The 20,605-nt window shown below is 46.4% G+C and overlaps 1 protein-coding gene across 3 annotated transcripts in view; it reads left to right on the plus strand.

Moving 5' to 3' along the window:
• Nucleotides 1-250: 250 nt before the first annotated feature.
• DNAJC24 (DnaJ heat shock protein family (Hsp40) member C24) overlaps nt 251-20,605 on the plus strand; it is a 120,969-nt gene continuing 100,614 nt past the window's right edge. Inside the window, exons 1-2 of one of the 3 annotated variants that reach the window (XM_075325553.1) lie at nt 251-352; nt 2,167-2,306. In XM_075325553.1, the coding sequence (XP_075181668.1) occupies nt 2,199-2,306 (108 nt within the window). In that variant the 5' untranslated portion in view covers nt 251-352; nt 2,167-2,198. Of the gene's footprint in view, nt 353-382; nt 960-1,345; nt 1,411-2,166; nt 2,307-20,605 lie in introns of those variants that run through there. The other 2 variants (XM_075325555.1, XM_075325554.1) reach the window with 2 other exon arrangements.

The raw sequence follows: 20,605 nt of genomic DNA on the forward strand, positions 1-20,605 counted from the left end.
ATATACACACACAGTATATACACACATGCAGTATATACACACATATACGGACATATATACAGTATACACACACATGCAGTATACACACACACATGCAGTATATACACACATATACGGACATATATACAGTATACACACACAGTATACACACAGTACATACACACACATACAGTATATACACACAGTATACACACACACGTGTGTGGTGCACGTTCCTTCTGCGGACACGTCTCCGTCTGTAGCTCAGCGCGCAGTCGCCCCGTACACGTCACATCAGCAAAGGTCCTGTTCAGTGAACTGTAGATCACGTGGTGCCGACGTCACGGAAGGTCCCGCTGCCTCCCCTCAGTCGGTAAGTGATGTCAGTACGGTACATGATGGCGGCTCCGGGGCCTGTGTGGCTCGGGCTCATTGCTGGCGATCCCTTCGCACGCGCTGATGGCCGCACATGATCCATTGGGGATATGACAAGACTAGTGCAAGGGACAGTGTCATTGTTCCCCATGACAAGCAGTCACGTTTCACCTCCAATATTAACACACTAGTACTTGATAGCGGATGGACCGCAGCCCCCTTCAGAGCCCCGGCGGTGTCGCCGCTCCCCGCACAGCTGGACTCCTCCCTCCGGCCGTAGTTCTCTCCATGCATACAGACCCTCAGTGCCCCTCCGGCCCGGTACTGCTGTGTGCTGCTCAGAGGGCCGATCGTCAGGAAGCCTCTGCTGACGGCCCCAGCAGTGAGCGGACCCCTGCAGCCAGTCCCAGGTTGTAGCGTCTGGATGATTTCTGTACAGCATGGCTGCCCCTTACAGCTCGGCCCGGGGCTCCGGTGTCTGCTGCGCTCACTAATCATTCCGTGCCTACAGGATAGCTTGTACATATTCATGTGTGGCCCAGACCCACACCCCACTGGGAATCTGTGACAAGATGTGCACATGGCTGACAGTACATATTTAGAAGGTGTCATTTCCTTTATTCTGCACAAATCCTCGCTCCTTAGTGTTCGTATCACATAACATCCCAATAACATACATTTGTCTGTGGGTGTAAGCTGAAAAATGTGGAAAAGTTCATGGGGTGTGAATACTTTTTCAAGGCAGTGTAAGGGCTCCTCCACACCTGCTTGTTATCCTCTAGCTCTGCCCTTCTCTGACAGGGTGTATGATGCTTCCTACGCTATGCACACAGCCGGCATTGAGGTCCTGCGCAGGCGCACTACAATATTTTCATCTGCCCTCCTCAGGGCAGATCAAATTGTGCCTGCGCAGGACCTCAATGTGGGCCTGTGTGCATGACATAGGACACGTCATACACCCAGGCCTCAGAAGGAAGTGGACAAAGATGGCTGAAAGAGGAGGCGCCGCTCCCGGAGACACCCATTTGACCCATCTGCACCGAACCCACCGTTTAGGTAAGCATTATAAAGTGATTTTTGCGTTCTACACAGCGGCCTGGGCTCTTATATACAGCATGTTAGAATCCTGTATATAAGAGCTCACTGGTGGTGGCCGCAGCTTATAGTCACCAAATCTGGTGACAGGTTCCCTTTAACACTGTAGCTTTTCAGCCTGGGGTCCTCGATTGAAATCCCAAGGACAGCATCTACAAGGCGTCTGTATGGTCTCCCCGTGTTTGTGTGGGCTTCCTCCGGGTGCTCTGATTTCCTTCCACATTCCAAGTATTCTGATAGGGAATTTAGATTGTGCCCCAATGTGTGCAGAGATGATCATGTCTGTAAAGCTCTGTGGAATATGATGGCGCCATATAAGCAGTGCATAACATATAAAAAAAATAATACTGGCACCCCATTCTCTGGAACTTTTTATGTAGCACAGAGTTAGTTTGTCCACAGCTCTCTGGTCTGGCCGCAGAGGGAGGTCCATGTACTATACACACGGCATTGCCCCTATAGTGAGCCTGCATCGCTGGCTGAATTATCTTGAATGCGTTGATTGCTGGGGGTCTCGGGAGTCTGCCGTGCAGTAATCAGCTGACAGGTGGTCTGAGATGTGAGAACTACAGTCAGTGAGTGTGCTGCCACTTCGTGTGTCCTGGCGCTCCCCCTGATACATACATAGGCATCAGATCACTCGCTCTACTCCTGTAAGAAAATATGTTTCACCTACATCTCTATAACATGCTTTTTTTGTCTTAACATTTCATTCAGGTTGGTGAGCAATATGAGGGGTATGAGTAACCATGACCTCAAAAAACATGACTGAGAAGGACTGGTACAGCATCCTGGGGGCACATCCATCAGACAGCCTGGCACAGCTGAAACAGAAGTACCAGAAGCTGGCGTTATTAGTGAGTATATATCACGTCTGATGGAGTAATACACACTGTACTAATACCACAAACTAAGGGGAGACGGATGGAAGGTGGCCACTCCTATAACAGGGAGCAGCACGTACTACAGAAATGCTTAGTGTTTTTATAGGGATAAATAGTCAGATCTGTGGCCTAGTGATTGGGGGAATAGGTTAGAAAAGACCTTGTACCTCATCATTCTACGTCATGGCATGCTGGACATCACCCTTCACCATAATGGGGAGAGCACAGTATGGGTAATAAGCCTGTCCTTACTATCTATACAATGTCCGATCTGCAGACGCCTCTCGTGACTCCCCCACACAGGAGCATTCAGCTCAGCTGGACACTGAGGTGTTTTCAAGGGACAGAGAGGATAAATTCAGTGCCAGACACCCTTGACAACGTCTTGCCTCCCCCAAAAACAGTAGGATCTGCATTGAAATTTCAGTTGCCCAAAGCTTCTTCCCTGATACGTGGTGAGTTTGGTGGTGTCGTGGTTGCCCGGACTGATGCAGCAGGCCATATTGTTGTTGACATTTTTAAGAGACCTTTTTGTATTGTTTTAATAAATTATCATAAAATGAGTTTTGGACTCGTATGCTTCTTTATGTCACATGTGCACAAGACGAAGGCAGCGATGTTTGGCAGCAGCTTGTTTCCCTCCCTCCATGCTGAGTACATGTGTGTGTCAATGGTGGATCTCACATGGCTTGTCTGCAGGACCCCTCTACAGAGGGAATGTCTTCCAAACAATGAGATTGTGGAGTGATAGCGATGAGACGGCAGCTCTCATTCCTGGTCCAGGGAATTTCCCCGTCTGATGTTCTGGTAGACGGCTCAGATCCTTGTTGGAGACTTGGAGAGGGGAAGAAGACACAGTGAACGCTCATCTTCCATTTGACATGTGTGGAGAATTGCTGAAGAATGGCCAGACTCCGGGATGTCTGATGTGCATATGCAAATTAGCGCCTATGTTTAGATTCCCACTGGCAATTAGATGAGAACCCAGCCGACGCCTGGTTCCTGTCAAATGTCATCTCCAAATGGTATTTGTTGTTAGGCTGGCACATGTGCTTACCGTCTCCTCAGCTGTGCCAGGCAGGGCTCTGATAGAAAGCTACCAAACGTTACACCACCAAATACAGAGAGAAGATCTGTAAAATGTCAAGGTCACTCCTCTTCTGCTTTTTGAAGTTTATGAATGCAAAAAAATTCTGGTGCATTTTGTTTTTAGTTTTAACTGCTATAAATCTGATTTGTTGCTAGATTTTACACTACAAACCACAAATATTATTCGGTAGATCTCTCAGACCTTTGCCCACTAGTGCAGAGCTGGACTTATAAAATACTGATTCTCACAAAGATTTATACAGCCATTTACAGGCAGTACTCCAGTTTTATCAAGTCTAAGGCTACTTTCACACATCAGTTTTTTCCCATCAGGTACAATCCGGAAAAAACCGGGTAAAACGGATGCGGTACCGCATCCGTTTTATCCCCATAGATTTGCATTGTTACCGGATTGTACCTGATGGCTTTGCGTTGCATCCGTTGTTTTCCGGATGCGGCAAAATTTATCAAAGCGGCGGCCAGAGGCAACGTGTCTTGCAACGTTTTTTTGTCCGGCAAAAAAAAACCGCATTGTGCCGCATTTTCAATGCATGCCTATGGACGCCGGATGCGGCGTGATGCGGAAAAAACCACATCCGGCCGTCGCATGCGGTTTCTTCCACTGCGCATGCTCTGTAGCGTGCCGCAACCGGAAAAAAACGGACCGGCTGCATGTAAAAACTTATGCAAAGGATGCGGTGTTTTCGCTGCATCCGTTGCATAGGTTTCACAGCCGGATTGAGCCGCAGTGCTCAAACCGGATGTGTGAAAGTAGCCTAAGGCTGCTTTCAGACATCCAGTTTTTGCTATGCGGCGCAATCTGGCACTTTGCAGGAAAAACGCAACCGTTTTTTTTTTTGCTGCCGGTTGCGTTTTTCCTGCATAGACTTTAATTAGTGCCGCATTGTGCCACATGGCCTTGCGTTCGGTCCGGTTTTTGCCGCATGTGGCAGATTTAGCCGATGCAACGGCCGGATGGAACGTTGCCTGGCACGTTTTTTTGTGCGGCAAAAAAAACCCGCATCGCGCCGCATCCGGTCGATGCGGCGCTTTTTTCAATGCATCCCTATGGATGCCGGATGCGGCGCAATGTGGCAAATACCGCATCCGGCCGCCGCATGCGTTTTTTGCCACTGCGCATGCTCAGCAGCATGCCGCAAGCGGCAAAAACCGGACGGGCCGCATGTAAAAAACTTATGCAAAGGATGCGGTGTTTTCACCGCATCTGTTGCATAGGTTTCACAGCCGGATTGAGCCGCACGGCTCAAACCGGATGTGTGAAAGCAGCCTTAGGCCTCTGCCACACATCCGTGCCTCCGGCACGTGTTTGGCATTTTTTACACGTACCGGCGGCACGGAGACATGTACAGCAATGCTACCCTATGGTAGCAGGCACACACACGTAAAACCACACGGAACGTGTGTCCGTGTGCGTTTGTACGTGTGTGCGATTTTCAAAGCGCTGACATGTCAGTGTTTTCTCCGGCAGCACGGGTGTTACACGGCCCGCACCCGTACCACACGGGTGTAGTGTGGATGCGGTCCCGTGTGACACGCGCCGGAGTAAACACACATGTCAGGGAAAAAAATAAAAAACATTAACTCACCTTCTCCAGCCCTCCTGTCTCTGCCGCTGCTGCCTCTTGCTGCCGACCGCCGCTCATTAATCTCATAGAATATTCACTTCACTGCCTGGCAGCAGCAGCAGCGGGGAGACAGGAGGGCTGGAGACCGAGGATCAGCACCACGGACAGCAGCGCGGACAGCAGGGAGGACCAGGTGAGTATAATAATTACTGATTCTACGTGTGCTATCGCGGATAGCACACGTAGAACACACGTGTCACGCACGTACCAGAGACACGTACTTACCTGCACGCAACACGCAGGGAAAATACGTGTCTCTCGGCACGTGCGTGAAATTCACGTGAGTGTGGCAGAGGCCTTAGAGATCAGGTTGGATGTTGCTTGTACTACTGTCAGCCGCCTGCGTGGCCTAAATCTGCTACCATGACCTCTAGCGTTTCCTGACTTGTGCATCTCTGCACAACTGGAAGGGCATTGTTGGTAATTACATAAGGAGCTGCCAGCAGCGGATCTTGATGATTTGCCCAAGTGCATTCAGCCTGGCAGAACATTTTTCAGGCATTGATTGTTGATTGCAGCCAGTGATTTCTGCATGTGGCCTCACACTTGATGCCGAATAAATTGAGATGTTTTGAAAATATTTCCATTTTTTTTATCTTTTGTATATCATTAAGATATCTATTAATAATTCTACAACATCCATGTTGAGGAGCACGTGTGTGTGTGTGTGTGTGTGTGTGTGTGTGTGTGTTATACACATCTTGTGTTTATTTACTCCCAGAGCTAAAGCACTTATATATTGCAGTGCCATGAAGACGTTGCAGTGCATCACATCAGCAGTAACACTGAAAGGCATCCTATTACAGACGGCCAGGGTACAAAAGTAGCGCACCTGGTTAGCTGTCACGACAACACATCGATATCCTACCATTGTATATGTGTCGGGTGGGAGGTGATGGCGTAGCAGAGGTCTATAGAGTAGGTTGACAGCTGTATAATACAGCCAGCAACAACTGCATTAGCACAAGCGCAACTTCTGTATCCACTTATCACTATGAAGAACTATTACTGCTTACCATGACGTGTTAATGTTACTCAGGCACTGTTTCTGGTAATCAGGCAACTTTAACCCCTTCAGCCCCGGGGCACTTTCCGTTTTTGCGTTTTTGTTTTTTGCTCCCCTTCTTCTGAGAGCCGTAACTTTTTTATTTTTCCATCAATCTTGCCATATGAGGGCTTGTTTTTTGCGGGACAAGTTGTACTTTTAAATGAACATCAAAGTTAGATAATAGTATAATGCTATAAGCATACCGAAAAACATTGAAGCATACAATGAAAAATGCCACTTGCTAACTTGACAGTGTGAATAATGAAATGCATACCTGCCATGAATATTAGGAAAAAGGAGATATTTAGCAATCGCATTGATCAATGTAACTGAGCCCCAAAACCTCGTCAAGATATATCTCTATATTGGGGTCCCTAGCGCTATGACCCTAACTGTGTGTCATCTCATTGCAATTAAAAACTGCTGTGTGTGGAGAGGGGTAACCAAGGACTTTCTTATATAGGAGATGGAAAAAAACATGGCCGAAAGTTAGATAATAGTATAATGCTATAAGCATACCGAAAAACATTGAAGCATACAATCAAAAATGCCACTTGCTAACTTGCTTACAGCATTTCATTGTATGCTTCAATGTTTTTCGGTATGCTTATAGCATTATGCTATTATCTAACTTTGATGTGTAGCCTTATCCTTATGTACTATGTATTTTTTTGGCTTGCACTCATAATATATATTAGTGCTCACTTCAGTTACCCTATTTAGTACTTTTAAATGAAACCATATGTTTTACCATATGGTGGACTGGAAAACAGCAAAAAAATTCCAAGTGTGGAAAAACTGCAAAAAAAAAAGTGTTCCCTATATGGTAAAACTGATGTGTGGGTGTGATGCCGGAGGTCGGTGCGAGTTTGTAGACACCAAACATGTATAGGTTTACTTGTATCTAAGCGGTTAAAAAAAATTCACAAGCTTGTCCAATAAAAGTGGCGCACGTTTTGCGCCATTTTCCGAAAACCATAGAGTTCTCCATTTTTTGGATCTATGGCTCAGTGATGGCTTATTTTTTGCGTCTCGAGCTGTCGTTTCTAATGGTACCATTTTTGCACAGATGCCACGTTTTGATCGCCTGGGTATTACATTTTGCATAAAACTTGCGGCGACCAAAAAACGTAATTTTGGCGTTTGGAATTTTTTTGCCACTACGCCGTTTACCAATCAGATTAATTGATTTTATATTTTGATAGATCGGGCATTTCTGAACGCGGCGATACCAAATATGTGTATATTTATTTTTTTAACCCTTTAATTTTCAATGGGGGGGAAAGGGGGGTGATTTGAACTTTTAGGGTTTTTTTTTTTTTTTTAAACTTTTTTTTTTTTTTACTTTTTTTTTTTTAATTTTACTAGTCCTCCTAGGGGGCTATAGCGATCAGCAATCCGATCGCTCTTCTCTATCTGCTGATCACAGCTATACAGCTGTAAACAGCAGATTCAGTCACTTCCTGTTTCTCTCTGCTCTCGGCTGAGGGAAAATGAAAGTGAAACTTCATAGCTGCAGGCGTCATCACATGACCCTGTGCTACGATGGCAACCACCGAAAGTCACGTGATCACACACGTGACTTCCGGTGGGGGCGGCGGTAAGTAAAAATCATGGCCGCGCGCATATAGATTTCGCTGCCAGACTTTGGCAGTGAGATTTAAGGGGTTAAATGTTGCGAGTGGAACCGATACCACTCGCAACATGCAGACACACATGTCAGCTGTTGAAAACAGCTGATATGTGTGCCGACCGCCGCCACCTGCCTGCGGCAGGGGGCAGGGCTTAACGGGACACGCTCCATGACGGATATATCCGTCCATGGTCGTGAAGGGGTTAAATAAGGCTTCCACAGGAAGGCTTAGTGCTAGGAACTTTGTATACCAAAGAGGTAGTCTCAGCCTTTACCCCTTAACCGCTGTACAGTGATGTTGACTTGCACAGGCACCTTGGCTTGGCCCATGTTCTAGGCTGCTGTCTGATTGATCAGGTTGGCGGCAAGCAGGGTAGTCACGTGGGTTTGTTACCAGGAACCTTGTACAGAATCGAGAAGCAATTACGTGGTCAAAATACAAGCCAAGGTTAGAACACAGAATAATCAAATAGCATCACCGGAGGTCAGAGCAGAGATGTGGACCACGCTGAATCTAATGCTTAGCACTGTGGGACAGGGATACAGGTACTTACAGAGCAGAAGGCTGCCCAGGGTTAATCAGTAGGGGCCAGCACAAACCAGAGAGAAGTTAACTTTCCTTTGTTATTCCTTCTTTTAAATGTATGAATAAACTGACAACTGTGTGTGGGTCTCTGCACTGTCCAGCACTGGGCTATCAGTGCTTAGTGTATGGATCTGCCCATGTGACAGACTGGTAACACGTCTCTGCTATACACTGTGATAATGCTACTCACTCCACCACTTGCAGAGGTAGAGACAGAAACCATTTAACTTTAAAAGTCCAGCTGGTTTATTCTCAGTCTGCATAAACCGCTCCACAGGAAAACATAAATAGAGCTTTACTACGGCATAAAGGTTCAAACAGAGAATGTAAACAATCTGGTCAGCTGCGGGATCGACTGCTCAGGAGAAGACACATTTACATTAACACAGGTGTCCCACTGGAGGTGTAGCAACCTCTACACACAGACCATGTGTGAGACAAATGGGCTCCATTTTAACCCATGTACCACACCCATAGGTGAGTGTATGTGAGCAGCCAAACCTGCCCAGCTCTGCGGCTGCTTGTAAAACCTGGTGCTACATGTATTAGAGCTTGCACCTGGGTTTACATCATAGAGGCTGACCACCTCTGCGATACATACCTCCCATCGACTATGGACCAGTACAAATCCAGAACATCTAAATGTAATCCATTTGATTTTTCAGTCAATATGGTCATGTGAGGGCTTGATGTTTGCGGAACGAGTTGCACTTTTAAATGAAACCATTAGTTGTACCGTATAGTGTACTGGAAAACAACAAAAAAATTCCAAATGCGGAAAAAGTGCAAAAAAAAGTGTGATTGCACAATAGTTTTTGAGAGATTTTATTCACTGTGTTCACTATATGATAAAACTGATGAGTTGGTGTGATGTCTCAGGTCGGTGCGAGTTCCTAGACACCAAACATATAGGTTTACTTTTATCTAAGGGGTTAAAAAAATTCAGAAGTTTGTTCAAAAAAATTGGCGCACATTTTGCCCCATATTCCACAACCTGTAGCGTTTTCATTTTTCGGGATCTATGGCTCAGTGATGGCTTATTTTTTTTGTGTCTTGCGCTGACATTTTTAATTTAATGGTACATTTTTTGCGCAGGTGCTACATTTTGATCGCCTATAATTGCATTTTGCGCAAAATTTGTCACAACCAAAAAATGTAATTTTGCCGTTTTGGATTTTTTTTTTTTTTTTGTCGCTACGCCGTTTACTGATCGGATTAATTGATTATATATTTTGATAGATCGGGCATTTCTGAAAGCAGTGATACCAAATATGTATGAGGTTTTTTTTTTTAACCCTTTAATTTTCAATGGGGCGAAAGGGAGGTGATTTGAACTTTTAGGGTTCTTTCTATTTTTTTTTTTGTTTAAAACTTTTTTTTTTACTATATTTATTTCACTAGCCCCCCAAGAGGGCTATAAGGATCAGCAGTCTGATTACTCATTATTTTCTCCCGATCAGAGCAGCATTCCTCAGATGGGGAGAAATGCTCATCTCTTGTAAGCTTCAGTACTCGGCTGCTTGTTACAGGACTTGAGTCATGTGAGCTACAGGAGTCTTCACATGACCCTGTGCTACCATGACAACCATTGGATCCATGTGATCACATCACTTGATTTCCGGTGGAGGCCAGTGAGTACAGATTTACTGCGAGCTCCATTTAAGGGGTTAACAGGTACGGGTGGATAGCGATTCCACTCGTACCTGCAAGGCACTCAGGTCAGCTGTACAAATCACCTGATGTGTGCGGATCCCCACTATGGGATTAACACTATGACCGCAGGGACATAATATTACTGCAGTCGTTAAGGGGTTAAATGGGTATTCCACTCATTTATGGCAGCTGCATGGGACTTGCCCATGAGCTACACCTGTCAAGCATGAATGGATATGATGGGAATAATCTTTAAAAAAGTATACAGACGGGCATATTAACATCATTGTGGGGTGCACTGCCAGCACTTCCAGATGTCCTCTGTCCATCTTTGCTTATATAGAGATAAGTGGTAATCCAAACATGGCCATACATACAAGATAAATGGTGGATGAACCCATTCATATGACTGGACTGGCCAACCATCTCCCCCTCGAAGACAGATGTCAGGAGAAAGAAGGATTGTGGATGTTGAAGTTGAACCTGCTTGATCCTTTTAATATCAGGGGAACTACACTGCCACTTGTCTCTAAGGCTATGTGCCCACGGGGACAGTGTCCTGCGGATATATCCGCAGGACATTCCGCAGGAGCTCCCAGGAAACTGCACCACAACTTCTGTCTGTTTCCATGCTGCGGAATGTCCTGCGGTTATGGTGCGGGCATTCTGCATTGAGGATACAGTACCATGGCTTCGGCACTGCATTCTCAATGCAGAACAAGCGCTGCAGTGATCGGGTGTTCATACTTACCTCCATCATGCAGCACCTCGCTTTCCGGCGGCCGTGTCACTCTGTCAGCGTCTGCAGGAGAAGGTGGGCGGGCCTGAACTAGCTCCGGCTGTCACATGACCGGAGCTCGTGCAGGTCCCGCCCACCTCTTCCTTCCTGTACCTGGATTCACCACGCTCCTGTACACCGGACGGAGAAAGTGACTGGTGAGGCAGGTAAGTATATGGGACTCTGCGGATTTCTCCGCAGGAATAATTGACATGCTGCTGATTTTTCCGCAGGGAAATCAGCAGTTCCTAAATGCCATACAAATGTCTGGGGAGTAGCTGTGCTGCAGATTTTTGAAAAATCTGCGGAATTTCCGCGAAAAATCCGCGGCAAATTCCGTGCATTTTCCGCAGCGTGGGCACATAGCCTAAGGCTAGTTTCACACTTGCGTTGAATGGTATCCGTTGCATTGCGTTGTGTGACGGATGCAACGGATATGTTGCATATAGTGGCACAACGGATGCTGCAAAACAACGGAATCCGTTTTTTATTTTTTTTTATTTTTTTTTACAGTTTACCGGCGGCAGACTATTTTGAACGATCAGCTGATCGCTCCCAGTAGCCGGCCGCCGGGTGATCAGCTGATCGCTCCCAGTAGCCGGCCGCCGGGTGATCAGCTGATCGCTCCCAGTAGCCGGTTGCCGGGTGATCAGCTGATCGCTCCCAGTAGCCGGCCGCCGGGTGATCAGCTGATCGCTCCCAGTAGCCGGTCGCCGGGTGATCAGCTGATCGCTCCCAGTAGCCGGTCGCCGGGTGATCAGCTGATCGCTCCCAGTAGCCGGTCGCCGGGTGATCAGCTGATCGCTCCCAGTAGCCGGTCGCCGGGTGATCAGCTGATCGCTCCCAGTAGCCGGTCGCCGGGTGATCAGCTGATCGCTTCCAGTAGCCGACCGCCGGGTGATCAGCTAATCGTTCGGCCGCCGAGAATGTGTGCGGGGGGCAGAGTGAGGAGTGGGTGGAGCCGAGCGGGGCCATGGCGATGAGGACAGGTGAGTGTGCGTGTGTGTATGTATATGTGTGTGTATGTACATACATGCGGAGTGGAGTGCGGGAGGGGGCGGAGCCAAGCGGGGAAGTGTCGGGCTCCCTGCACACGTAGCGAGGGTAAATATCGGCAAAGCACTTTGCTTGGTTACCCGATATTTACCTTTTGTTACGGGTGCAGGGAGCCAGAGAGAGCATGCGCAGTGAAATCCAACGGATTGCGCTGCTCAAAAAAACGTTACATGCTGTGTTCTTCCCGCCCGGCGCAGCGTCAAAGTAACGACGCTGCGTCGTCCAGTGGATGCAACGCTGACACTTGCGTTACAGTGCGTCGTCCATACAAGTCTATGGAGAATAGCGCAGTGCGTTAACGGACTGCGCTATTCTCCATAGTGACGGACTCCGCTGAAAGTACCCTAACTCGCTCCTCTTTCCCTATTGAGAGCACTCAAATGCTTTGTGGGGGGTGGGGATGTATACAGGGGGCACAGGAGCCATGTTTGCTCCATGCACAGAAACAATATATAACCATGTTCTTAGTGCAACCATCAATATTTTCGATCTCAGCCATTGAACTCCCTAGATGCTGCAGCTAATTGTGACTGCTGCACCTAAGGCTAGTTTCACACTTGTGTTGGGTAGAATCCGCTGTGTCCGTTGCTACATCGTTTTGACGCATCTGTTATTTTTGTGGTGTCAACGGATGCAACGGATCCATTATTTCACAGTAATCCATTAGCTGATTCCTGTGAAATAACGGACTGTTGCATCCGTTTGGTGTCCGTTAGGCGTCCGTCTAACGGAATCCGTCGGCTCTGTTTTTTTTTTTCCATTTTTTTCATTCTGGGCATGCTCAGTAGAAATTAGCAGAATCCAGCAGCGGATTCCGTTGTTAAGCACTTAGCAACGGAATCCGCTACCATAGGGAAACATTAAAAATTTTAACGGAAGCAACGGAATCCGTTGGTCGGCGTCATTTTGACGCAAGCATTTAACTTTACATTCAGCGTTGCTTCCGCTCGGCGGAAGCAACAGAGCGTCGGCCAACGGAAGCAACGCAGGTACTTTTGGCACAATCCGTCATCAATGCAAGTCTATGGGAAACAGCGGAATCCGTTAACGAATTCCGCTGTTTCCCAAGACAGCGGATTGCGCCAAAAAAACCAACGCAAGTGTGAAAGTACCCTAAGAAGTTACTGAATTATCAACCCACCGGTCTCGGCCAGAGAGGTGTCGTATTGTGCCATTCCCAAGCCACTTGTGGTTAAAGGTTCAATACACCACAATTTCTTTTTTATGGTCACGCTGCCATCTCAGAAAAGCAGATCAAAAAGCGTTCAAAAAGGGTTTTTTTTTTACCCCCAACATGGAACAAATAAAATCAAGTCTTCACCATTGACCGAATCTGAGGCGTGAAAGAAATGATTGTTACATATTTTCTTTGTTTTATGTTTTTTTTCCTTGTTTTCCTGTCGTGAATTGATATTATGCCTGATGTATTTGCTCACGCAGCGACATTCTCCACCTATATAGAAATACATCTTAAAATAGACTTCAGGAACAACATGGAGTGTCACTATTTAGTCTAAGACGTGCCCCGGTGGAAACGTAAATTAGGAGTAAATAGGCGCATGGGTAGCGGTGGCAGCGCGCCAAGTCTCTATGGAAATGAGGTTCCTGGCTTGTTAGAAAGTGGATATGAATTTACATTATTCCAAGTGATGAATGCTCAGACAATTGTTGCAGAGACAATAACTCTATGAAACTAATTCAAAGCCATTGTCCGACCCCATCACTATGAATTTTTCTTCGCCCATTTTAGATCTGCTTTAATTTTTGGGTCAGTGCAGATCGGTTTTGGAATGTGCCGGCAGCTGTTGTGTGTATGGAAATTACTGTTTACAGACACCAGACCTGGAAAATAGGGGGAAAAAGTGCTTTTGTGTCTGTGATTTTTTTTTTTTTTCCTCTATCATTTTTTTCCTTTCTTTGCTTCTATATTAATATTCTTGTTTTCCAAATGCATACGAGTAATTATACTGAGGATAATGCAGATGTTGGGGTCCGCTCTTCCATATAGTATGCGGCGTGACAGATTGAGCAGAAAGTGTTGTCATTTTTTAGATCTTTCTATTCAGTAAATACAAATCTTCGAAGTTTTTCTGAACTAATTTAGAACCTTTCTCAAACTGTTCCAAAATATTTAGGCCTTAAATTGCTGAAAAGCGTTCTGCCGGATCTCCAAATTCTAAGATTTGCAAGTTAACAATTTTGAAAAAGGAAACTGATCTTCCTGGATTTGTTTCTTCAGTTTTTATTTTTTAAAATGCCTAATATAACCATGGCCTTTGGGGTTGTGTACCCCCTTTGGGCTTGTCTGGGTGACAGGGAGGTGTCATCTCTGCTAAATTAATGACTGTAATCTGTCTGATATTAGCAATGAATCATTTGATCATTAGGTTGATAGGCCCAAAATATCCATGGAAATTATCAGAACCACCAAGACTGCTTCTTAATTGAGGCAACTTATATCACCCTTTAGGGTATGTGCGCACGTTGCGTTTTGTACAGTGCGGAAAAGAACGCACCCTCTAAAACTGTAAACACTGCGTTAGTAAAAAAAAAAATGCATCCAAAACGCATGCATTTTACATGCGTTTTGGATGCATTTTTTGCAGTGCGATCCCACGGCAATTGAGCTCTGCTACATGCCCACTGACAGCAGAGAGAGACGCGCAATGAGAATGAACTCGGATGAACTTCACCCGACTTCATTGTCATACTGCTGCTCTGTCTGTGTGTCGCGTCCTGATTAGCAGTCACCCGTGAAGGACTCACCGGTGACCGCTAATCCCCCTGAGTGACTGAAGTGAGCATCGCGATCAGCACTGCCGTCATTCAGGTTACTCGTGGCCACAGCTGAAGTCCTCCACCTGAGAGCGGTAGCCTGAGTGACAGCACCGCTGATCACTTCAGTTACTCGGGCGACTTGCTGTCACAGTTAGAGGATCCAGCGGTGGCCGCGGGTAACTTGAGTGTTGTCATCACTGATCGTGCTCCTCACTTCAGTCGCTGCGTGGAGCTGACAGAGAGCGGTCTGGTCTATGGCCGCTCCTGTCAGCTTCATGTAGCAGAGCTGAGAGCGTTGTGGGATGTCGTGTGGATTACGCCGGACCTGGATGGGTGTTTGGGGATTAATAACGTGGTGAAAGAGGGTGGGTTTTTTTTTGTCTTTTATTCCAAATAAAGGATTTTTTTGGGTGTATGTGTTTATTTTCTTTAACTTACAGGTTAATCATGGAAGGTATCTCGGGGAGATGCCTGCCATGATTAACCTAGGACTTAGTGGCAGCTATGGGCTGCCATTAACTCCTTATTATTCTGATTGCCACCACACCAGGGCAATTCGGGATGAGCCGGGTAGAGTCCCGGGACTGTCGCATCTAATGGATGTGGCAATTCTGGGCGGCTGCTGCCTGATATTGTTAGGCTGGGGGGCTCCCCATAACGTGGAGCTCCCCATCCTGAGAATACCAGCCTTCAGCCGTGTGGCTTTACCCTGGCTGGTATCAAAATTGGGGGGAACTACACGTGTTTTTTTTTTAAATTATTTATTTTACTGTACGATATAGACCCACCCACCAGTGGCTGTGATTGGTTGCAGTGAGAAATCTGTCACTTAGAGTGGGGGTGTGTCTGACTGCAAACAATCATAGGCGCCGGTGGGCGGGAAAAGCAGGCAATACGAGATGGAATAATGAGCGGCCGGCATTTTCATAAGAGGAAAAGCCGCCGGAGCTTTGTGACAGCCGTGCAGCGCCGCGCCAGTGATCGGGGATCGGTGAGTATGAGAGAGGGGGAGAGACCGACCAACGGACAGAGCGACCAACGGACAGAGAAAGAGACCGACATCGACAGAGAGAGACTGAAAAAAGCTGTGTTTTGCTTGCCAAAAAAGCATGTGGAACGCAACAAAAATGCAGTCCAAGTGCATTTTGGTTGCGTTTTGACCCACATCATTGATTTCAATGGGTGGAGAACGCAGCTACAATGCACAAAAGAAGTGACATGCTGCTTTTTGTTCCGCAGCGATTTTTGGCATCCAAAATGGTGCGTTTAAAAACGCAGCGTGCGCATTGAATTTTCGGACTTCTCATAGACTTTGCTGGGGAAGCAGAACGCATGCAATTTGGCACTGAAACTGCAGTTCAAAACGCAGCGTTAACGCGGGAAAAAACACAACGTGCGCACACAGCCTCAAAGCGTGCCTGTCATTTTATCTAAACTGTAGTAAAGAGCATTTTATTTCTGTCTCCATCTCCCACAACGAGAGAGAACTGCTTTTGGAGCAGATAAGTCTACTATGCTCAGAGCACATCTCAGTTCACATCCATTCTTTTACACTGTGTTCCAAATTATTATGCAAAAAATATTTTTTCATATTTTCCTAAATTAACTTTATGAATTGCAGTCATTGTTATTTTCCAGTCATCTACTATTTGAGTATAATTGAAATGTTTTTGATCAAACTGCCTATGAAAACAGTATATTTTTAAAAATAATAAACACTCCTAATGCACTCAAGATGCATGTTCCAAATTATTATGCACAGCAGAGTTTTCAACCTTTTTTAATTTTATTTTGAAAAACAAAATGGTCAATTGTGAAATTATAAGAATTTTAAGCTTATTACAAAATGAAATCAAACAGTTTTCAAGTCAAAACTTAATTCTCGGTGATGTTACATTTGCATATTGGACCCCTTGTTCGAAAGAAGCTTCTGAACTCTCTCGTCCATTGAATTTGTCAGTTTTTGGATGGTTTGTGCTTCAATTATTTTGCATGTGGACAGAATACCCTCCCAGAGCTGTTGCTTAGATGTGAACTGCCTCCCGCCATCATAGACACTCCTTTTGATGATACTCCAGAGGTTCTCAATGGGGTTGAGGTCAGGGGAAGATGGTGGCCACACCATAAGTTTGTCCTCTTTTATGCCCATAGCTGTTATGATCCGGAACCATGGAAGATCACCACACATCATTGGCAAAAAGGTGACAAGAGCCTTGGCAACTAATCTGGCCGCCATCCCCTTACTAACCAACACAAGTAGAAGTAGCCGAGGGGTGAACTAACATCCTGTGCACCGCGAACCCAGCCGGAGAACTAACTATCCTAAAGGTAGGAAAGATGAATAACTCTCTGCCTCAGAAAATAGACAAGAAGAGCAAGCCCCCCACATTCAAAGACTGCGGTGATATAGGAAAAACACAATACACAGGTAGATGACAGGATTAGCAAAAGGTGAGGCCCCCGCTGACTAAAATAGGAAAGGACAGGAAAGGGACTGATGGTAGCCAGAGAAAAACCCTACAAAATACCAACTTCCTGATAGTACAAAAAAGCCCTCAGATCGCTCGATCTGAACTCCGTCCTTTACCAGGTGCCCTTGTCATACCAATGAACAGAAAACAAGAATTATAAGGCCTTGTGCGCACTGGGAAATGGAATTTTCTTGAGAAAATTCCGCATGCTCTCAAAGATTACCGCACCCGCGGTAAAAAACCGCGGGAAACCGCACCCGAAAACCGCATGCGGTTTGCCGCGGTTTTACCGCGGTATTATTCGCGGTATTGCCGCGGTTTTGCCGCGTGCGGGTTGGGATGTGCTTTATTGCATTCAATGCAATAAAGCACATTGAAAAAAAAAATCATTTAATTCTGAGATAGTAGATAGATAGACAGAAGAATAGATAGAGGGATAGATAGACAGAAGAATAGATAGAGGGATAGATAGACAGACAGAGGGATAGATAGAGGACAGATCGCTGCATTTCCCACGGTCGGCTTTCATTCAGCGCTGTGTCTGTGACACATCGCGGCTGGATGTCAGCAGCGCAGGACCTGTGGATTACGTCGGAGCGGTGCATTACGCCGGAGCTTTGGTGCGGGAGGGGTTAATAAAAGGGTTAACGAGGCTTGTTGGTTTTATTTAAAATAAAGGATTTTTCGGTGTCTGTGTTTTTTTCACTCTACTTACGGGTTGATCATGTCAGCTGTCACATAGACGCTGCCATGATCAAGCCTGGGGTTAATGGCGGTGATCCCCCACCATTAACCCCTTGTATTACCCTGCCGCCACTGCTACACGGCGGCAGGAAGAGCCGAGGACACTCCCGGTGCTGCCGCATAATGTATGCGACAGTGCCGGGGCAGCTGCGGCTGATATTCTCGGCTGCCGGAGGGGGAGTGAGGCGGGGGACATTACCCCTGCCCCTCTCCCTCCCCAGCCTGAGAATATCGGGCCGCCGCTGTGTGCTTACCTCGGCTGGACGGTAAATATGCAGCGGAGCCCACGTTCTTTGTTTTCTATATTTCCGTTTTCTTTCTATGTGTGTTCTATGTGTCTGTGTTTATGTGTTCTATGTCTGTGATGTGTTCTGTGTCTGTGATGTGTTTGTGTTTACTCTCTGCTTTGCTTCCTCTTCCTGTAATGACATCACTTCCCTGCAAAACCGCAGACAGGCGATGTACATTACCGGAGGTAAACCGCGAAATACCGCAGGGAATAACGCAGGAAAACGCAGTGAACCGCACAGAATTTGCTACCTGCGTTATTCCCTGCGGGATTTCATGATTACATTGGAGTCAATGGAGTGAAATCCCGCAGCGATGTGCGGAAAAGAAGTGACATGCACTTGTTTTTGCTGCGGGATTCCCGCAGCAAAACATGCAGCTGTCAAATTCCGCCCAGTGCGCACAGGATTTTTTTTCTCCATAGGATTTGCTGGTGATTCACTGCAGAGATGTTATGAACATTTTCTGCAGCGAAACATGCAGCAAATCCGCGAAAAATCCGCGGCAAAATCCGGTAAGTGCGCACATAGCCTTACAAATTCAACAAGCCATAAACACATGGACCCAAAGGAGCTATACTCCACACAGAACTGCAGGGAGTTCCTCAAATCCACTGAGGGGGAAAATCCCTGGAAGGAAATAAACTGAAACCAACCACAACAAATGACAAACCCAGATAAACAAAAGAACCAGACAATAATTAAAGAGCAAGCACTTATCTGGGGAAGATGTGGTGTAGAGCAGGATTAAGCAGGCTGAAAATACAAAGTACAACTGACATCCGGCAACAGCCTGCAAACAGACCAGGACTTAAATAAACACAGAATTAGGAAAGGAAACACCCACTGCACAACCCACCTGGTCTCTGTCCAAACCCTTCCTGGCCACCAGAGGGAGCCTCCCAGCAGCCAAGACATAACTAACATTCACAACAGTACCCCCCCTTGAGGAGGGGTCACCTCACCCACGCCACCGGGTCGCTCGGGATGAGCATGATGGAAGGCGCGAACCAACCTGTCCGCATGAATGTCAGAAGCCACAACCCAAGATTTATCCTCCTGCCCATAACCCTTCCATTTCACAAGGTACTGAAGCTGATGCCTACTGCGACGGGAATCCAGAATTTTTTCAACCTCATACTCCAGATCCCCTTGTACCAAAACAGGGTCAGGAGGCGCTGCTGCAGGAACTGCCGGCTCCACATGTTTCTTCAACAAGGACTTATGGAAGACATTGTGAATCTTAAATGACGCAGGCAGAGTCAAACGGAAAGATACCAGATTAATAATCTCCGAAATCTTATAAGGTCCAATAAATCTGGGCTTAAATTTAGGAGACGGAACTCTCATAGGAATATTTTTAGAGGACAACCACACCATGTCCCCTACTTTAAACCGGGGACCAACAGTCCGACGCCGGTTGGCAAACTTTTGGGCAGTTTCTTGGGACTGAAACAATTTATCCACTACCTGCCCCCAAATCTGCTGCATTCTGTCGACCACCGAATCCACCCCCGGACAGTCAGACGCCTCAAGCTGCCCTGAGAGGAACCTAGGGTGATACCCAAAATTGCAGAAAAAGGGGGACGCCAACGTGGTAGAGCTAGCTCTATTGTTAAGGGAAAATTCAGCCAAAGGCAAAAACGAAACCCAGTCATCCTGATCCGCAGAAACAAAACACCGTAAATAGGTCTCCAGGGTCTGGTTAGCCCTTTCAATCTGACCGTTGGTCTGGGGATGAAACGCCGAGGAGAAAGACAGCTGAACACCCAATTTGGAGCAAAAAATCCTCCAAAACCTGGATACAAACTGCACCCCTCTGTCAGAAACAATGTTTTCGGGAATACCATGCAAACGGACAACATGTTGCAAAAACAAAGGCACCAACTCTGATGAAGACGGCAACTTAGATAGGGGAACCAAGTGGACAATCTTGGAGAATCTGTCACAGATCACCCAAATCACAGTCATTTTCTGAGAGACGGGAAGCTCTGAAATAAAATCCATAGAGATGTGCGTCCAAGGTTTCTTAGGTACAGGCAAAGGCAATAATAGCCCACTAGAACGTGAACAACAGGGCTTGGACCTAGAACAAACTATCCTAAAGGTAGGAAAGATGAATAACTCTCTGTCTCAGAAAATAGACAAGAATAGCTAGCCCCCCACATTCAAAGACTGCGGTGATATAGGAAAAACACAATACACAGGTAGATGACAGGATTAGCAAAATGTGAGGCCCCCGCTGACTAAAATAGGAAAGTACAGGAAAGGGACTGATGGTAGCCAGAGAAAAACCCTACAAAATACCAACTTCCTGATAGTACAAAAAGGCCCTCAGATCGCTCGATCTGAACTCCGTCCTATACCAGGTGCCCTTGTCATACCAATGAACAGAAAACAAGAATTATAACAAATTCAACAAGCCATAAACACATGGACCCAAAGGAGCTATACTCCACACAGAACTGCAGGGAGTTCCTCAAATCCACTGAGGGGGAAAATC

This window comes from Anomaloglossus baeobatrachus, chromosome 10, assembly GCF_048569485.1.
Source record: "Anomaloglossus baeobatrachus isolate aAnoBae1 chromosome 10, aAnoBae1.hap1, whole genome shotgun sequence".
Classification (NCBI taxonomy): domain Eukaryota; kingdom Metazoa; phylum Chordata; class Amphibia; order Anura; family Aromobatidae; genus Anomaloglossus; species Anomaloglossus baeobatrachus.